At 41.8% G+C, this 18450-nt stretch overlaps 1 protein-coding gene across 5 annotated transcripts; it reads left to right on the forward strand.

Moving 5' to 3' along the window:
* Nucleotides 1-6413: 6413 nt before the first annotated feature.
* On the forward strand, nucleotides 6414-17130 carry LOC143290165 (uncharacterized). 5 transcript variants are annotated; one of them, XM_076599473.1, is made up of 8 exons: nucleotides 6414-6658; nucleotides 7443-7683; nucleotides 8664-8852; nucleotides 9913-10045; nucleotides 12311-12444; nucleotides 13583-13702; nucleotides 14300-14422; nucleotides 15620-17130. In XM_076599473.1, the coding sequence occupies exons 4-8, from the start codon at nucleotides 10012-10014 to the stop codon at nucleotides 16886-16888; spliced, it is 1680 nt and encodes a 559-aa protein (XP_076455588.1). In that variant the 5' UTR covers nucleotides 6414-6658; nucleotides 7443-7683; nucleotides 8664-8852; nucleotides 9913-10011; the 3' UTR covers nucleotides 16889-17130. The 5 variants fall into 5 exon arrangements, 3 of the variants coding, with proteins under 3 accessions (XP_076455588.1, XP_076455586.1, XP_076455587.1); XM_076599471.1 differs by having other exon boundaries at nucleotides 13588-13702; XM_076599472.1 differs by having other exon boundaries at nucleotides 7449-7683; nucleotides 13588-13702.
* Nucleotides 17131-18450: the final 1320 nt, after the last annotated feature.

Below are 18450 nucleotides of genomic sequence, written 5' to 3' on the forward strand. Positions count from 1 at the left end.
CAAGTGTTCAGTTCGTACCTCTCTCTCTCTCTCTCTCTCTCTCTCTCGGCCCTCTTTTTAGCCAGACTACGGTAAGGGATAATTGTTCCCAATTGAAGGATGTCATCCAATTTAATCACAACTTCATCTAACAGTTTTCCTCCTGTCTGTTGCTATTGTCTCACCCCGCTCCCTCCTGTCTCTTCCAACAGCCTTGCCAAATGCTTGCTTCTTTTGGTTTCCCTGGCTCCGACGGATAAAAACTTGCTGCACAGGAACTTGCACCTGCTTGTGAATGATGCACGTGGAACCCGTCGCTTCTGTTTTCTTCAGTTTATCTTTATTTGTCAATCTATTCATTTATTTAGTGATTCATTTGGTGATTTAGTCATCTATCTATTTATGTATTTATCTTTTATCTATTTATTTTCATTTATTTATCTATTTATTTTCTTTATTCATTTATATATCTTATTTCATATTTGTTTGTTTCATTTATGAATCTACCTATTTTGGAGGGGGAGGAATGAGGGAGTTTATTCATTTTGTTTATTAATTGATTTATATATTTATCGTCATCATCATCTTCAGTTATGACAGTTATCATTATCATTGTTCTAATGATGATGATGATTTGTTGTTGTTGTTGTTGTGTTGTTGTTGTTGTTGTCGTTGTTGCTCTTGTTTGTGTTCATGTTGTTGTATGTAGTAGTAGTAGTAGTAGTAGAAGAAGAAGAATCATTATCACCTTTATTCTTTTTTTTCTTTCAGTCAGCCGTGATACGTTTTCATCTGTTAATTCTCAAGCATAAGCTCACATGCAGTGCATACCACTCAGTGTGCACGCGGCACACACGTGCGCGCGACAAGTACACACACTGAAAAACACTTAAATACATACACTCGCATACACATACAGCCACACACACATACACACCTCCGTCACTGAAAAACCCGTGCCTGCTGTCAGTTGCACACACGCACTCATGTGCATCTGCACACACATTTACTGACGGCAGAGTCAGTGCGCATGCATCACACACACACACACACACACACACACACACACACACACACACACTCACTCACTCACATTACAGAGTGAGAACTGAAATTCAAGTTAAAACTGAGACCGGAGACAGAGCCTGAGCCGTGAACAATAGGGAAATAAGTAGTACTGACAAATACAGCAAGAAAGGCTTTTTTCAGTCCACATGCGCAGTATCCACGGACTTACATAGAATGAATGTATCAAGTCCGTGGGCAGTATCTCCATCCTCAATGTTGCTGTCATGACAACCAAACACAATCAGCATCTCCGAGTCTCTGTGACTCCCCCACTGAAAACTGCCAATACAGTAGTGCGCGTTGAGACAGAGAGCGCAGAGAGACTGAAAGAGAGACAGAGATGCATATATAGAGACACCTTGTCTTCCAGTCCCTCCGAGTCAGACTTAATCAGAGTCATTATAACTTCACTGAAGTTGTCTCATAAGTTCTTCCCTCCTCAGTCCGGCCCCATTTTACGTCCCTCTTTTATTAAGATTATTGAGACGAAACGCCTAGATATTGTAATCACAACGTTGATATACCCTGCTGGTGCCAAAGATTTATTTCTGTGTAAAATGAAATAAAATAAAACGAAAATTAAAAAGGTTGAGGAAAAAATCCGGCATCTTGACCACTGAACCACGGCTTTTCGCCACTTCTTCGCCTCATCAACTTCTATCCCTTTTCCCCCGCCAGTTCCGGACCCGGATGATGCTGAATTATTCATGAGCTCGCTCCGACAGCAAACACGCCAGCGCCTACTTGCCGGAAGCCACAGGAACGTCGCTGTGTTGAGCGAATTAAAAGAATCGTTTTCTTGTAATTATTGTTAGGCGCAAATAGTTAATTTCCGTTGCTGGCTCCTTCGTCGTTTCCGATGGGTCTGTTGAGGGGGTTGATGGGGAAGGTGGTGGTGGCACCTCGTATTGTTGGAGATCCTTCTCTTTCCCGGCTTTGTTGTCCACAGTCCCTTCTTTTCCATCCCACCCCACCCCCCTCCACACCTCCCCCACCCCAGCGGGCAAGTCAGTCTTACACCTAACTTTTTTTTCTGTTGGTTAAATTTTCAGCTGAAGGAAGGAAAGGTTTAGTTCACTGGGTTCTCTTTCTCCCTCTGTGTGTGTGTGTGTGTGTGTGTGTGTGTGTGTGTGTGTGTGTGTGTGTGTGTGTGTGTGTGTGTGTGTGTGTGTGTGTGTGTGTGTGTGTGTGTGTGTGTGTGTCCGTTATCATCTATATCCTTTCATTACATTCAAACGATGCAGCAACTACAAACTACCGGTTGAAACAGACGTTCGCTTTGCAATATGTAGAGCAAACATTTTGTAACAAATGTGACATGGGTGACAAATTTGTTGTCTGTGGAATGTCCTCCATACATTGATTTCCATGTTCAACAGTTTCCCCAAAACTGCAGAAGGTTACAACATTTGCCGATTGATATCATGAGTCGCACGAGAATGGTTCACCTCTATCGATGATTGTTTTACTTCATTGAAACTTTAGTGTTGCTTTAGTGTTGTTTCTGCTTAGTACGCCACGTTTAGGAAATGACTGAGTGCAAACAAACAGCTTCACCAGTTATAAATTGCAGCAAAAGAACAAAAATGTCTTCGGTAACGTTGTCACCATAGCCTCTGCCATTACCACGGTAAGTCATAGTGTTATTGGGACTTAGCTAATCACGGTATGTGGGCATTCATGACGCCATACTCCTCAAAGGGAAACTGAGTTATCATGAATACATGGAAAACCAACCGCGCAGTATCTCAGTTTACAGCTATGTAAAAGACGTTTTGTATTAAAAAAAAAAAAATACTGATGAATACTGATGGTTAACATGGATAGAAGAAAGGCCACAATCCCTGTCACCTTGGTTACTGAATCATTGTACAGCCAAAGGACATAGAAGAGGAACTGAAGTAACCAACACTGGCATGCACCACATACAGGAAAACACGGAAGACCATGCATGTCGCAGTTTAATTCAATTGTTTAGCTCGTGTCACTGATAAATCAGTCATCTGCGGTACATAAAGTCCATTCAACTTTTTTAGCTGGATGCGTACTGTCAAGCCATATATATCATTAAACTTAGAATTACACTCTCCGGCTATGAAATATGTCAGCAGCTGAAGTTGGTGATAATGAACGCACTTAAAAACATGTATTTCTCAGTTGCTAATTTCACACAGAAAAGCCGATGCGGCGAGTTCCTCCGCTATCTCGCCTGTGTCTGAAAGTTTACGCTGAGATCTTTGGTTGGAGAAATGTCTCAGCCAAACCTTACAATTCTTCAGTATCTTCCACAGTCCCTTCGCTTTTCCATTTCCAAGATTACCTGAAATGCTTGTCACATTCTAAAAGAGCATGGAGAAAGTAGCAAATGTCGACTGTCTATAAGCTCATGAAATCAAGTGTTTATCTTCCAACACTTAGTTTTTCCTCATTGCCTGACAGAATGCAAGAGAAAATATCATGGGCTGCTGGTATAATGTGTCAGCTTCACCAGAATGACAGTGTCCTCTCTGATGACAACAACCATCTGATAATCTGCACACTGTTTGCAGTTTAGATTTGCGCGATATCTGCGTTACTCCTTGTATATATCGAGGAGCAGAATTATTCCAGAGCTGACCCAAGGGCTTTGATTAAGCGTTGTTTATTGTCAACTTAATAACGAAACTTGTCCATACAGAACTGGTGCATCATGTCGAATACAAAGTGCACAGTTTGTCTTTTCATTCCTTTCTCACATCCGAGATGAATGGTATCCTTTGGGGTTGTTTCTGACTAGTATCAACCAAAATAGTGGTAGTGTTTAGATGCTTGCTTTTCATAAAGTAGACATATGTTTGAATGTCTTGAAATCTTGTTCCAAGGCGCCAAGGAATGTGCTGAAGTAGAGACCGCCATCAAGGAAATACCGAGGGGATGTCTCCTGGAGCTTCATTTCGGTGTTCGTGACAGGTTTCTGCAAGTGCTGCATTAGCTGGAACGAACCAGCTGATTCGAATAATACAACGATAGAAAGCTGCACACCTGATGGCGGAAAATGTCTGTCTTGCCTTCATTCGTACCATCGGCAGCTGCAACAAAGTACTGGGTCCTCCATCCAGGTTGGGAGTTAGGCATAGGATCAATACCAATGTCCCGCGAAAAGATCACTTTACAACAGAAACGTCAGCAAGAGAAAAGCTAGTAACATATCTACCTTGACAGACTGAGAAGGGCCTCTGTCTTCTCAGATGGGCCTCAACCCAGGACCATCCCCAGTAGCCCTCTCCACACTACTCTTCCCACCAGCCCTTATGTGGTATGGTTTGGTATGGTATTACTCTTCATCACAACAGATTTGCATGTGTGAAATTGAGGATTCTTCGTAGCTACAGCGCAGCGCCACGCCTTTTTCTCCTTTTTTCTGCCTGCAAGTGAATTTGTTTTCATATCAAATGGGGTTTTTTTCTATATATTTTCCCCAGGAACAACCCTTTTGTCGTGTGTTATTTTACATACGCTAAGCACATGCTGCACATAGGATCTCGGTTTATCGTCTCATCCGAATGACTAGCACCCACCACTCAAGGCCTTGTGGTGGGAGAGAAAATATTGGCAACTGTGGGATGCGATTCCGTGCGCTCAGACTCTCTTGCTTCGTAGGCGGACAGGTTACCACGAGGCCACCTCTCCACATAACACTTTGCCCAAGACCTCAACTCTACCCCCGCCAGTAACCTCTCCTCAGGACATTACCCTACCACCCCTCCAACCCGTAACCCTTTCATAATGACCCCTACACACATAATTCATATGGAATATAATGACGCCTGCCAGTCTGAACGCGTTAATTTTGACTGCCAAGCGAACAAAGGATAAGATCAAACTCTCAGGGGCCGTATTCAAGACACGGTCTCTCCGCAAAGCGCCTGTTTCCCCTTAACAAAACAAAAGCAACAAAAGGATTCGCCATATTTACATCTGCTTCGTGGGCACTTACCCTTGGCAGATAGTATGGGTAAATTGCCATCTTGCCATGACAATGTTGATGGCTTTCGACTGTATGGTCATAGTCTGTATTCCCATTAAGTACACTCAACTCTGGGAGGAAGCCAGCCAGGGCCGAGTTTAACTGACAGGGGAACCTCAGTGCATCATCGGCCTCCCATTCAGGCACCAGCCCGTCAGTGACGCTAACTGAACCTTTTCGCCATGGCGGCTGGAAGAAAAACGTATTAGTAACTGTGCAAAGCTTTTGGTGCAGTTTCAGTCATCCAGGTCAGAATGTTTACATGAAGTAAAGCCTACTTCCCCCCCAAGAACAGCATAGTTCCTCTTCAGTGTGGAACTTCTTACCAGCCACAGTGGCTGATACTCCTTGCTTGGCATCAGTCGAACAGGAGCTCCACAGTCTTAGTGTGTCTATCATTTTGAATCAGTTACTATCTTCTCCCCACAAATGGGAAGTATAAAGGTTGGGGCTGTGCCAGCTGGGGCTAGCAAGTCAAGTTGTCAGTCCCCAGGGCTCGGACCGCTACGGTAGCCACGGCAGATTGGCCAATCTGAGACGCCAGTGAAAAACTGGGGTTAATTTCCTGTGTATCTACTAACCCAGTCTGATTTCATTTCAGTTTGATCTCTTTTCAGTTTCCTTGTAAGCGCGCTTGCAAAACCGGCTACATTATCATAAAATTGATGACATGGTGTCATTGATTCAGATTCACTGAGGTCATTTTTGTAAGCCTGTAGAATAAGTTGTTTTACCGCGAGTAGCCAGTGTGTCTCCTACATCCATTAACTCGACACACAGTTTAATCCAGTGCCAAAGGCCTCACGCTTTTCCGAGTCTCACGATCCCTGTTACGTGCGCTCCCTTTGACATGCAATTTTACAGAGATCAGCGACGCCCTGAGTTCTTCAGTTTTGAAGAGAGGTGTGAAGTGATCCCTGAAGGTACCGTGGCTTTGACCATTGCAAGAGTCTTTTGTTTTCCAGTAATATAATACCAGTGATAAGAGATCCAATACGCTTATGTGTATGTGTTTGCATGTGTGCGCACTCATATGTGCATGCAGCATTAAATCTTATATCGTTTATTTTACGCGCCTGCCGGTATCCGACGTCATACGACTCACAGGTTGTGTCCATGCCTGGATAACACGGACTTATAAAATTGATAGACCTTATAAAATAGATAGATAGGAGTAGCCAAGACCTACCGAAATTTCATACTGGACTACCTGAACATTCTGTGAGCTAAATATTTATTGGGGAGGGTGTTTATTTCATCCCATTCCATTTTATGCCAGGATATCCAAGTTTTCATAAATTAACATTCTCAGTTGGTTTGTTTCCGGTAGAAAACGAAAACGGAAGTGAAAGATAAGAAACATGTGCAAAAGTTAGTCTTTGGAATAACAGTCGCAAAACTCACAGCAATGCTGCTTTTTTGGTGTACCGCCTCTCGTAAGCGTGCATGCATGTAAGTAAAGGCTACGAAGGTAGGCTACGGATAAACAAACTGAGAAACGGACGTCAGGACCTTTTCCATCCTCATCTTGAGAAAGAGTTTGAAATCCACAGAACTTGAGAACTCGCTATCTTTCGTGATTTTTCATCGTCTCACAGAACCAAGGTAAGACAAAGAAATTATTTGGTATCATTTGAAGACAGTAATATTGAATAACGCAGTGTTTAAACATGCGGCATTGACATATTTGTAAAATAGTAGTAGGTGTAGAAGTTTCTGTTCGAAAGTCTGTTACAAAACGGCGTGAGAGCTGTTTTCGAACAGGTGATTGATCAAAACAAATGGTCGGTTTTATTGATAACAAACTAACAATGAAAACTGCCTTATTAAAGATACTTTAAGTAAAAGATACAGAGTTTAAAGTGGTTTCAATCACGAATACGTTGAGTAACGGTAGAGTATTCTCAATTCACATTCTATTTTAAAAGCAGTGCTGAAGAATCAAGATTTATGGGGAAAAAAGGACAAAATTGATGATACACTTTTAAAGGAAATGCAGTAATGAGTGAATGTGTTGGAAATCCCTTGAAAGACTGTTGAGAGAAAAATGTGATGTGTCACAGAATCAGATTGTAAAATGTATAGGGAAATACACAGCAATTCCAAAACTGATGTGACCTTGGATCTTATTTTATCACAAGCAAAAAAATGTACATCTTCAAATGTGAAACCAAATGAAATGCTGCCAATGATTTCAAATTCTATCAAATGGTGTATTTTAAGCTCTATTATTATACAGTTACACTCATGAATTCACCCTCCCCGTCTCACATTTTCAGACATTTACAGTATCAACTATCATCACAGTTTGATATGTTTCGCCATTGTATTATTCGATTTCAAATAAAAACACAGCAGACAACCTTTCACAGTCTTCTTTGTTTGCCAGATACAGACTATATCCCAGCCCACATCAAGCAGGATGGAACATACCCAGCATCTTCCGCCAATGAGTAGGACTGGTTTGCAGTCAGGCCTCTTTTCTGCTGATGCTCTTTCCTGCCCTTTTGTGGTGCATGGTGTTATGGAGCAGTGGCCCTCCAGAAAATGGACTGTTGACACTTTGGCCCAGGCTCTTGGGGACAGAAGCTTCCGCTGTCGACTCATGCAACGTGAGAGGGGAGAGAGAGGTAAGGGTGTGTTTGGTGGCGAAAATATTGCATGATACAGATGTATGGTTCTGCCTCATGTGCTAGACTGGTAGACTTTATGGTGATGACAACTGTACATTTATAGTTTAATACAGGGCTTTTAAGTATCTTAAACAAATTAAAGCAATTTACAAAATTTACAAAATGTTCACGTGTCAGGCACAAACCACACAAGAACACCCGCTTTCAGACATGGGCATTTGCACACACACACACACACACACACACACACACACACACACACACACACACACACACATACACACACACTGCCACCGGTTTGCTACTGTGGTCACGAATGCCTCCATCCACCTCTCCAAGTCATAAGCAGTACTGGCATGTTTCTTCATTCTACTGTTTTTCAGAAGACCCAGAAAGATTCTGCTTCATTTTGAAGGAGTTTGTGCATTTGTTGGTTTGGTGATGATACTGATATCCATTTGTTTGATTAGTGATAGCTCTTGCTCCCCCTTTCAGGCTACTCCCTGTATCCTTTCTTTCAGGTGATCAGTGGTGTGATGGCCTTGTTCCTGGTTCTAAGTATACTCTCTTACTTTTCCTATGACTTTAGATCCTTTCAGATGGAGATAGCATGTTTTAGTTTGACAGCCAGTCTGTCATCTTTTTCATTTTCCCAAACACCTGCATGTTATGGGCAATGCACATTGCCTCATGCCACTCTGGCATCCCATACCACTTTCATTTTTTTGTAAGAGGGTCATTGAATCAGAATTATTTCATGTTGATTCATGAGCATGCAAATTCACTGTTTCAACTTTCATTGTCAGTATGGAAATTGCAACTTTGTATGCCGCATTCTGTTCCCTATGTTGTAAACAGTTGTTGTATAAACCTGTAAACAGTTATCACACAAACCTGTAAACAGTGTGGCATAAAGTTGTTCATTTCATTTGTTCAACAGAAAGTTGTAGACATTGTCCACATAAGGGTGTTGACAGGTGGCCCAGCCTGGGAAGCAGAAGGAGTGTACGTGGAGTGTCAGCTCCGTCAGTTCAGTGCATGGAGTCGAGGGGAGGCATCACCAGACAACCCTCTAGCCCCTTTTTCTCCACGTCACTTTTCCGGCTACATTGACTACAAGTACATGTCTGGAGTTTTTGCTGACCAGCCTCACATGCTAAAAGACGGTCAGTTGAACATGAAAATGCAATCTTTTTTTATGTTTGGCTGGCTGTTAACTCTGAGAGGGTTTTTTTGTTTTTGTTTTGGATCTGTTTATTCATACATATTATGTTTTGTTTTTGTTTTTTATTAAGTTTGGCTAAGGTGACTTAGGCATTTTGTTCTTATTGAATTTATTTTCCAAAGGTAAGTCAAGGTACAACACCATCTTGTCATTTTCTGAAGAAAAACAACATAATGTTGTTCAGTCAGCAATCTAAAAGCAAAACCGAGACAAACCACTGACGAATATTTTGAAAATGATGATGGGCTGAGTGGATTGAGCATTGGATTTTCAAACTGAGAGTTCTGCGTTCGAATCATGGTAGTGATGCCTGCTGGATTAATCAGTCAATCGATCAATTCAACTCATGTTGTGACAAGTGGATAAACATTGAATTTTGTGGTTTTATGTATCGTATTTCATACGTTTTGAGAATGTTATAGCACAATTTTATTATTGTATGATATTATTTTAATTTTGCATATCTCATGCTGTCTTGTGTCTGCCCAAAAGAAACAAACAAAAATCAATTCATTAATTGATCAATTAAATAAATTGATAAAAACAACAAAAAAACCCAAAACCATATGTGTGTGTATGTGGGTGGGTGGATGGGTGGAGTGTGGGTGGTGGTACATCTATGTGTCTTTGATTCAGTGTCTGTGTGTTTGTAACTGTATGTGACAGTGTTTGTGTGTGTTGGGTTAGAAATATCCATTGTGCATCTTTAAACATAATGAGTATGTCAGCATGTACCAATAAATTTTCTGCATTATCTGCTTAAACAATGTGTGTGTGTGTCTGTGTGTGTTTGTATGTATGTGTGTGTGTGTGTGTGTGTATGTGTGTGTGTGTGTGTGTGTGTATGTATGTGTGTGTGTGTATGTGTGTGTGTGTGTATGTGTGTGTGTGTGTGTTTGTATGTATGTGTGTGTGTGTGTGTGTGTTTGTATGTATGTGTGTGTGTGTATGTGTGTGTATGTGTGTGTGTGTGTTATCTATGTCACTGTGGGAAACGGCAGTGCACTGGAGCACCTTGGGTCTGGTGGGAAGGGACGGCCAAGACAGCACCCTGTGGATTGGGAGTTCAGGGGCCTCCACACCATGCCACTACGACACCTATGGCTTCAACCTGGTGGCCCAGGTTCAGGGCAGGTAGGGTCAGTCAGTCACACTTTTTTTTTCTTTTTTTTTTAACTCTTTCACCACCATAGGCAACTTTTGTCGACATTGAGGTGTCATATTGATAAGACCATTTTTCACATTGTAACAAAGCTCAACAGCTGCAGCTAGTTTTCTGCCAATAGAACAGTGACTAACCTTTGCCCCCTGACCAAGTTGGAAGTGAACAATCCATTTGACATGAACTGAAGCCTGTGACTGAGAACATTGTTTCTAAAATATTTGGTACTGGGGAGTGTTTTTTCACAAAGAAACTTGGTGGTCAAAGAGTTCATAGATTCATTTTATTCTGTATTTTGTCCATATAAATTTGAAGAGGATACTATTACAGAAAGAAAAAAACATCTTCATACGTCAAGACTTCAACTGCAAGACTCTTTACTGTCATCAAATAGAAGAATTTGGTGTGCACAAGGGGAATTAAAATTACAAACAGTCATCAGCCACTCTACATCTAAAAATATTTTGAAAAAACAACAACAAAAAACAAAACAATGGCAGTTCACACATGCTTTCTGTCTCCCCCCCCCCAGCTCCTCCTCAACCACCACATTTACACACACAAACACACCGCTTACACAGACATGGAAAATGTGAAAACTGGAATGTGAAAAACAAAAGAAAACAAAAACATAGAACTGATCACACATGCACAAAAAGAGCTGACATCTCACATTCAATACTTCCATTTTTATGAAAAGGATACAACATCCAGTGTCTCCCTATTTCACCCCCATGACCTTTCCTCCAGTCATTTCCCATGCAAAATGCTGGTTTATAACATTCCCATTCAGCATTGAAAGTGGACAGGTGACAGTGTATCCTTGCAATAGACAGTCACTTAGACTTCCTTTTTCTTTCCTCTTACACTCCACCCAGGTGCGAATGGGTACCTGGCCTAGGTTGGGGCAGGCATACAAAACAAAACAAAAAATGCTGATGGGCACCTCACAAAACATTAGGCACAAGAATGCTCAGTTATCAAGTCCCAAAGTAGACAGAAGACGTACAAGGCTTTCCAGAAAAAAACAACAACAAAAAACAGGTGAATGGACCAGCAAGGCAGAAAATAAGAAAGGAAGAGACGACAAAAAATAAAGGGAAAAAGCCAGAAACAAAGAGCAGTAGAGTGGAGGAAATGCGATGATGGAATCGATCACAACTGACATGGAAAAACAGGGCCAAGAAACAGCTGGTGTTGGACCCCACAACCTTTAGAATGGAATAGGCTGCATTATTTAAGCAGGTTGAAAGGATCTGTGGACAAGAGGAACACAGAGGTGAAGCCTGTCCTTCTCAGTACCAGGCCTCACTTGAGTATTTCCCACAAAGGGACTCAGAAAAAATGGACACATCCACAACTGGCCAGTCTCTGCAGTCCATTGATAACTTTATTAAAGAAAACAACTGCAACAAAATAGAACTATTTCTGAACTACTTCCAGCACAATACGAAATCCAACAATGGGCATGGTATTAAATTGCACATAAAATCACCCTTTGCATACAGATGTTAATGGGAATGTTATATTACATGTCAGCAAGAAACGAACCCACAACCTGAAGTAATTACACTATTTTTAAATTCATCTACTGCCACTTTTTGAAAGTTAGTGTCAGTGTGTGCTCTGTTGCATTACAGCATGTTTGTGCATGTCTCTGTACATTATGAAAATGGAAGTGCTGTGGCAAAACTGATAAGGCATTGGACTTCTGATCCAGTGTTAACCAGTAATCACCTTGAGGCCCCATTTTGGCATGGTTTTGTGTCCTCATGAAAGGTTCTTTTCTCTGGTTTCCTCACACTTCGGAGGTGTGAATGGATACCTGACTTCCGTTGGGGAAACGTAAAATGATTGAAGGAGAGGACTGACCTCCACCTTCCTACGTTGAGCCCTAAATACAATGGATATCAAATCACTGCCTGATGGCTGAAAGAGGCTATGGTATATTTAACAATTTGTGTGTGTGTCTACATGTGTGTGTGAGCAGATGTGTGTGTAAGCACATGTCGGGGGTATGAATGCATGTTTGAATGTTTGCTTGTATGTATTCATGTCTTGTGTGTATGTGTATATATAGATTGCTATTGTTTATATATGTAACATTGATGTAATATGTTACGAAAAATATTATGTTTTGTAAAGTGCCTGGAGCAATTTTCTGGATAGAGTGATGTATAAGTTCCAGTAGTAGTAGTAGTAGTAGTGTAGCAGTAGTAATACCACATGAATTGCAGAAAGCGCTGGGTCCTGTTCCCGCCAGAAGAGGGCCTGTAACCTATACCCGACACGCATACCGTACGAAGAGTCCAGCGTTTTCAGTCTGGTGGATTTGGCCTCTCCTGACCTCGTCCGATTTCCTCGCTTCAAAGTAAGGTAGCTCTGTACTGTGCGGTGTGTGGCTGCATTTTGTTCTAGGTCTTTCTTTTTTTATCTTGGTCATTTGACAGTTCATATCCTGTAGTTCATAAAAAAAAAAAAAAATAAATAAATAAAAAGGAAAAGAAAAGAAAGGTCTTAAAAACTGACAAAGGCTTTTTGTGGAGAGGGAGGGTGTTCAAAGTTCTTGTAAAAAAAAATGTTAAAAGCTTTTTTGTGGGGGGGGGGGGGAGTTAGTATCACTTAAATTGGAAAGATGTTAAAATTGAAGACTACTTGTCATTCCCCATAACCTCCAGACAGAAAAAGGTACACCAAGAAACACCCCAAGAGAACCAGCCACCGTGGCAAAATGGTTAGCGTCCTGAGCTGATGATTGAAAGGCAGGAGTTTGAGCCTCATCGTAGTTGGGTGTTTTGGGCCAGTGGCTGGCTCCTACCCAGAGTTGAGTCAGAGTGTGCTGTGGACTGAAGTGTGAAGACAAGGACCAAACAGTTGAGGGTCATCCACTTGTAATGGGTGTGTCTTTGTGTGTGTTGCCCTCTAGAAAACACATTCCTGCAATATGCACTCACACACGCACACACACACCTGCAAACACCCCGCCATACACACAAATGGCAAACAGCTTCCCCATAATAAAGCATGGATTTATTTAGAACCAAATGATACCAAGACCAGAACAGAAAATTACTGTTGTTGGAAAAGATGCGTTTTTCAGAGCAGGCTTAAAAGAATTCAGCGATTCAGAATGTCGCAAAGTTTTTGGCAGTTTGTTCCACAATGAGGGGACCTTGAAAGAGAAAGATCTCTTTTTCTGTTGCTTCTTCTTTACACCAGGGATTTTTAACAGTCTTGTATCAGAAGCAGAACAAAGGTGATGACTTGGAATGATCACCTCCTTGAGGTCAGAGAGGTAGTGAAGGCCAGAACATGTGAGGGCAAAATACGTCAGAGGAGAAAGCTTGTATTCAGTTTTATTTCAAATCGTTAGCTAGTGAAGAGAGTGGAAGAGAGGAGTAACATGTTCAGGTTTGGAGGATCTTATTAGTATTGGCCTTAGTTTTATAAGTAGTTTTAGTATTATTAGTTTCATTTAGTGTCATCATTATTATCATTATTATTTTCAGAACAGCAGGCCCATTGTGATCACACTGGAAGCGGGCCAGGTACTGTATGTTCCCAGACACTGGTGGCACTACGTTACCTGCACAGAGACGGCAGTTAGTATCAACACCTGGGTGGAGGTGGTAAGTTCTGTGGATGGGTGTGGAATGTGAATGTGTGTGTTGGGGGTGCTTGTGTGGAGGGTTTGTATTGTGTGTTTTATGAGTTGTGTGGGTCTGTGTATATGTGCGTGTGTGATGGTGGGACAGGGTTAGGGATGTATGGGGGAGAGGTGGAAATGGGTCTGTATTTCAACTCTCTTTGGAAAGACCTGGTTTGTCACCCAAAATCATTTAACATTTAAATGATTTATGCCTATGCATGTTTATGTATGTGTGTACATGAAATTGCATGCCTCTGTGCCTGTATGTGTATGTATCTGATTGTGTGTGTTTGTGTACATGCCTGTACATGTGTGTGTGTGTGTGTGTGTGTCTGCGCGTGTGCATATGTGTGAGTGTGTGTGTGTGCTGTGTGTGTGTGTGTCAGTGGGTGTGTGCTTTCATGATGTGTGTTTGTGTGTGTCTGCACGTGTGCATATGTGTGAGTGTGTGTGTGCTTGCATGTGTGTGTGTCAGTGTGTGTGTATGTGTCAGTGTGTGCTTTCATGATGTGTGTGTGTGTTTGTGCTTGCATGTGTGTGTGTGTGTGTGTGTGTGTGTGTGTGTGTGTGTTCACAGCCGGAAGACAGGGAGAGCCGAGTGCAGGAATCTGTGACAAGACTGCTGGCATCGTCTCTCATCCCGTACCTGTCACATGCAGTGGGATCAGATGTGGAAGATTTCTGGGTCAATCCTACTGAGGTGACGTTTCAATGGCTGAATGCATGTACACTTGTGTGTGTGCATGTATAGGTGTATGTGCTTGCTCGAGTTCCATGAACAAGGTCTTTTTTGTATGTTTCTTTCTCTCTTTTTTTTTTTTTTTTTTTTACTTTCTTAAAAAAAAAAATTCAGTTTTTAGTTATTGGTTGCCTCCTACGTTGGTCAGTCCTAGTTTTAAGAATTATATTGATTTCCACTGTGCTTTTCCTTTGGCTCAACGTGTATGACATTTAAAACTAAAATAGAATGGACATTAAGATGGAATTTTAACATTATGACACACACACACACACAATTTTGCAAGCACTTACAGACAAACGCTCACATTCGCTCACAGACAGACTTACAGACACACAGACAACATACAATATGACACACAAACACAGGAGCTCTTTCAGATATAAACAGTATACTCACCTTCTGTGCCTCTTTCCTCTCAGTCTTTGTTTCCAGCCTTTTCCTCTCCTTTCTGCTGTCTCTTCCTTTCTGCTGTCTCTTCCTTTCTCTGTCTCTTCCTTTCTGCTGTCTCTTCCTTTCTCTGTCACTTCCTTTCTGCTGTCTCTTCCTTTCTGCTGTCTCTTCCTTTCTCTGTCTCTTCCTTTCTCTGTCTCATTTTCTGCCTTGCTGGTTAACTTGTTTATTTGTTTTTTCTTAGAAAATCTAAAAAGCCTGTTGTCTTTTTCAAAAATTGATGATCGAGGACCATATATTTTTTTATCTTTTTTTTTCTTTAGTGTGTGAGGCATGTGAGCTGATGATTTTCCAGTTGCGTATACATTTCTATTTATGGGTTTGTATAGTATGTATACTGTAGATATTTTTGTGTTCAGGTTCTTTTTCTTTCTTTCTTTTTCTTTGTAATCCTTTTGCAAATTGTCTGTGAGTATGCCAGAGGCATGTTCCACATTTATGAGCATGAATATATGAATATAATTCCTGTGTCTATTTTTTCTCATTAAAGTTTGCAACAAAAAAAAAACAAAAAAAACAAAATCTAGGTTCCATGGGATCAATAATGATAGCGTTGATTATTTTGACTGGAATAAGCAGAATGTTTTCACCCTGATATGCCCCTGTGCATTAAGCTGTGCTATAAACAGCAAAGCAACAACAGAAACAATGATAATAATAATGATAATGATAGTAATGACCGAATGTTCATCGTTTTTTATTCAGGAGCTGGAGGAAGCAGGCTGCAATGTTCAGTATCTGAAGGTGGCGCTTACGTCTGTGACTACGTCCCTTACTGCGGCGGTTGATGCGACACCCCCAGACCAAGACCATCAGCCCCAAAGTGACCACAAGAGATGTTCGCCTGTTCCTAAAAATCCAGAAGGATCAACAGATGAAGAAAAGAAAGGGCAGACAATTGAAGAAACATGTGGACAAATGGGCGGAGGAACAGAAAGGCAGATAAATAAAGAAGCAATAGGGGAGATAATTGAAAAAGCAGAAGGGCAAAGATCAAGGCAGACAATTACTCAAACTGCTGCTTGTTTTGGTGCCACAGAAATCTCCTCTGTCCCATGCCAGTCACCAGGAGAAGCAACTAACACACCGAACACCTTGAGGACAAAACAGAATGATGTGGAATCGCAAATGACTGCCGATCCCAAGAAGAGAGAAAAGAATGTCGATGGCGTCTCCAGTTTGCTCAACCATGTGGCAAGAGCACTGAAAGATGCTACAGTGTACACTGTCGATTCACCCTTCTCTTTGTCAGCGTCTCAGGCCAGACCACTGCAGACTGTGTCCTTGCCTTGTCCGAGAGGCCATGGTGATTCTGTCCAAGAGACAGAAACGCAGGACAGATCCGCTGTTTCTCTAAAGAGGAAATGTGTTGACTCTGAAAATGAAGACACAGGGGAGACTCAAGGCGACAAAGCTTCTAGATTTCAGTCAATGAGCAGCAGTAAGCTTTACAAAGCAGTTGATGGGACTGACGTTCATGGGCAGAAAAGAATGTGCAGGAGAGAAAAGAAAGAATCTACAAGTGTAAGCAGCGTCTCTCAATGTTTTGTGGAGACTGAGGAAAGTGAAGCCCAAGTCTGCTCAGAACCTCCACAAACACCAGGGTCACTGATATCTGTTTATGCTCCCCAGCCATGTCATCTTCAACAGTACATCAGATTGCTGCAGGAAGGGGACTCGACAGTGTCTTCTGAGTTAGGCACTGAAAAGGATGAGAAAGAGGAGAATGATGGTGAAAGGGATGAGGAAGTGGAGAACAGTGATGAAAGGGACAGGAGAGAGGAGAATGATGATGAAAAGGATGAGAAAGAGAATGAGGACAAGGAAGATGAACTCAGCAACAGCAGTTGTCTGGCGTCTGACAGCAGCATGTGTCACCCAGCTCCTGCTGTGGAGGAAGCAGTGCTGAGAAGTGTGCTCCACCCCGATGTGGTGACGCTGATCGTCTCCAAGCTGAAGGAACAAGTCGGATGACACCAGCAGCTGCTGTGCCAAACAGGCAGTGTTGCAGACTGGTGTGGGGTCTAATCTCTTGAATTCTGAGTCATATCACTCAGATTTTTTCCGCCCATGGCCAGCTCTGTCCAGGGGTGAGTGTGCTGTGGACTCAGATGGGAAGACCAGGATCACACAGTCAAATGATATCCACTGGACGCAAATTTGGGAGTCATTTTCCTGACCAATACTGCATGCATGGGCATCTCCCAAGCCAGAACATTTTGAAAGGAAGCAGAGAGTTCTGTCTCATCCTGTTGTCCTACCCTAACATAGATCTCCATAGCAGCATTGTCATTATCCTCACCTTCATCCATCAAATACAGAAATGATGATCTGAATTTTGTGGCCCTTCATGCCGTACTCGCATATTAACTAGAATGAAATGGATTATATATATATATATATATATATATAAATCATGGTAAATTTGTTCTGACTATAAATGAATTAACCAAACTTTGAAAAACAGTCTTGGCGTGACTTTGTGTGCATCGCTTGCCATTTTTTGAGGTGTCATTTGGCACTGGTGGTTGGGTGTGTAAGGTGTTTTTTTAAACTTGAGTTTTCACTGCCTTTAAGGACCCCACTTGTTTTCTTTCTTTCCGTCTTTGGGGCTCTTTTGGGATTGCCAGATTTTCTTCTTTTTTTTTTCAGTGAAGCTTCACATGCGTGGAAAACAAAGCTGAAGTCATCATCGGTCATACAAGTTACCAGAACATGTGCCTGTGAGGATCAGTACATTTTTCAGGAGATGACACACAAAGCAGGCACAATATTTTATGAATACTTTTTTGTTTTGTTTTCCAAACAGTCCACTTGCAAACATATTCACCCCTCTTGCCAGCAATTAATGCAAAAAAAAAAAAAAAAAAAAAAAAGATTCCTAACATCCTACTTATCTGTGCCTGTGGTCTGATGGTTTAATCTGGAAACACCATTGCAGAATCGGTAAGGTGCTGAACTTGTTTTTATCTTTTAGTCACAGCAGATTTCTGTGTGAAATTCGGGCTGCTCTCCCCAGGGAGAGTGCTTTGCTACACTATGGCGCCACCCATTTTTTTTTTTTTCCTGCATGCAGTTTGATTTGTTTTTCCCATCGAAGTGGATTTTTCTACAGAATTTTGCCAGGAACAACCCTTTTGTTGCCGTGGGTTCTTTTACGTGTGCTAAGTGCATGCTGCACATGGGACCTCGGTTTATTGTCTCATCTGAATGACTAGCGTCAAGACCACCACTCAAGGTCTAGTGGAGGGGGAGAAAATATCACCAGCTGAGCCGTGATTCGAACCAGCGTGCTCAGATTCTTTCGCTTCACTTCCTAGGCAGATGTGTTACCTCTAGGCCATCACTCCACTTCTGATCGGTCTCCACCAGTGATCATGGATGTCCTTGGGAAAGGGGCTTTACTCAGATTTTCCTCTGTTCATCCAGGTGTGAACTGGTACCCGATTTCCCTTGAGGAAGGTTGAAACGGCAGAAGGACCTTTCCTTCCCGTCCCTCTGCATCCCTGTGCTGAGCCCTTGACTCAGTGGATCTT

This window comes from Babylonia areolata, chromosome 15 (assembly GCF_041734735.1).
Source record: "Babylonia areolata isolate BAREFJ2019XMU chromosome 15, ASM4173473v1, whole genome shotgun sequence".
In the NCBI taxonomy this organism is placed as follows: domain Eukaryota; kingdom Metazoa; phylum Mollusca; class Gastropoda; order Neogastropoda; family Buccinidae; genus Babylonia; species Babylonia areolata.

Excerpts from the sequence above, each read along its gene's own strand:
- LOC143290165 (XM_076599471.1), top strand. The coding sequence starts at position 9,995 with ATGCCACTACGACACCTATGGCTTCAACCTGGTGGCCCAGGTTCAGGG. Across the intron at positions 13,703-14,299 it reads TCAACACCTGGGTGGAGGTG|CCGGAAGACAGGGAGAGCCG; the intron begins GTAAGTTCTGTG and ends GTGTGTTCACAG. Across the intron at positions 14,423-15,619 it reads TCTGGGTCAATCCTACTGAG|GAGCTGGAGGAAGCAGGCTG; the intron begins GTGACGTTTCAA and ends TTTTTTATTCAG.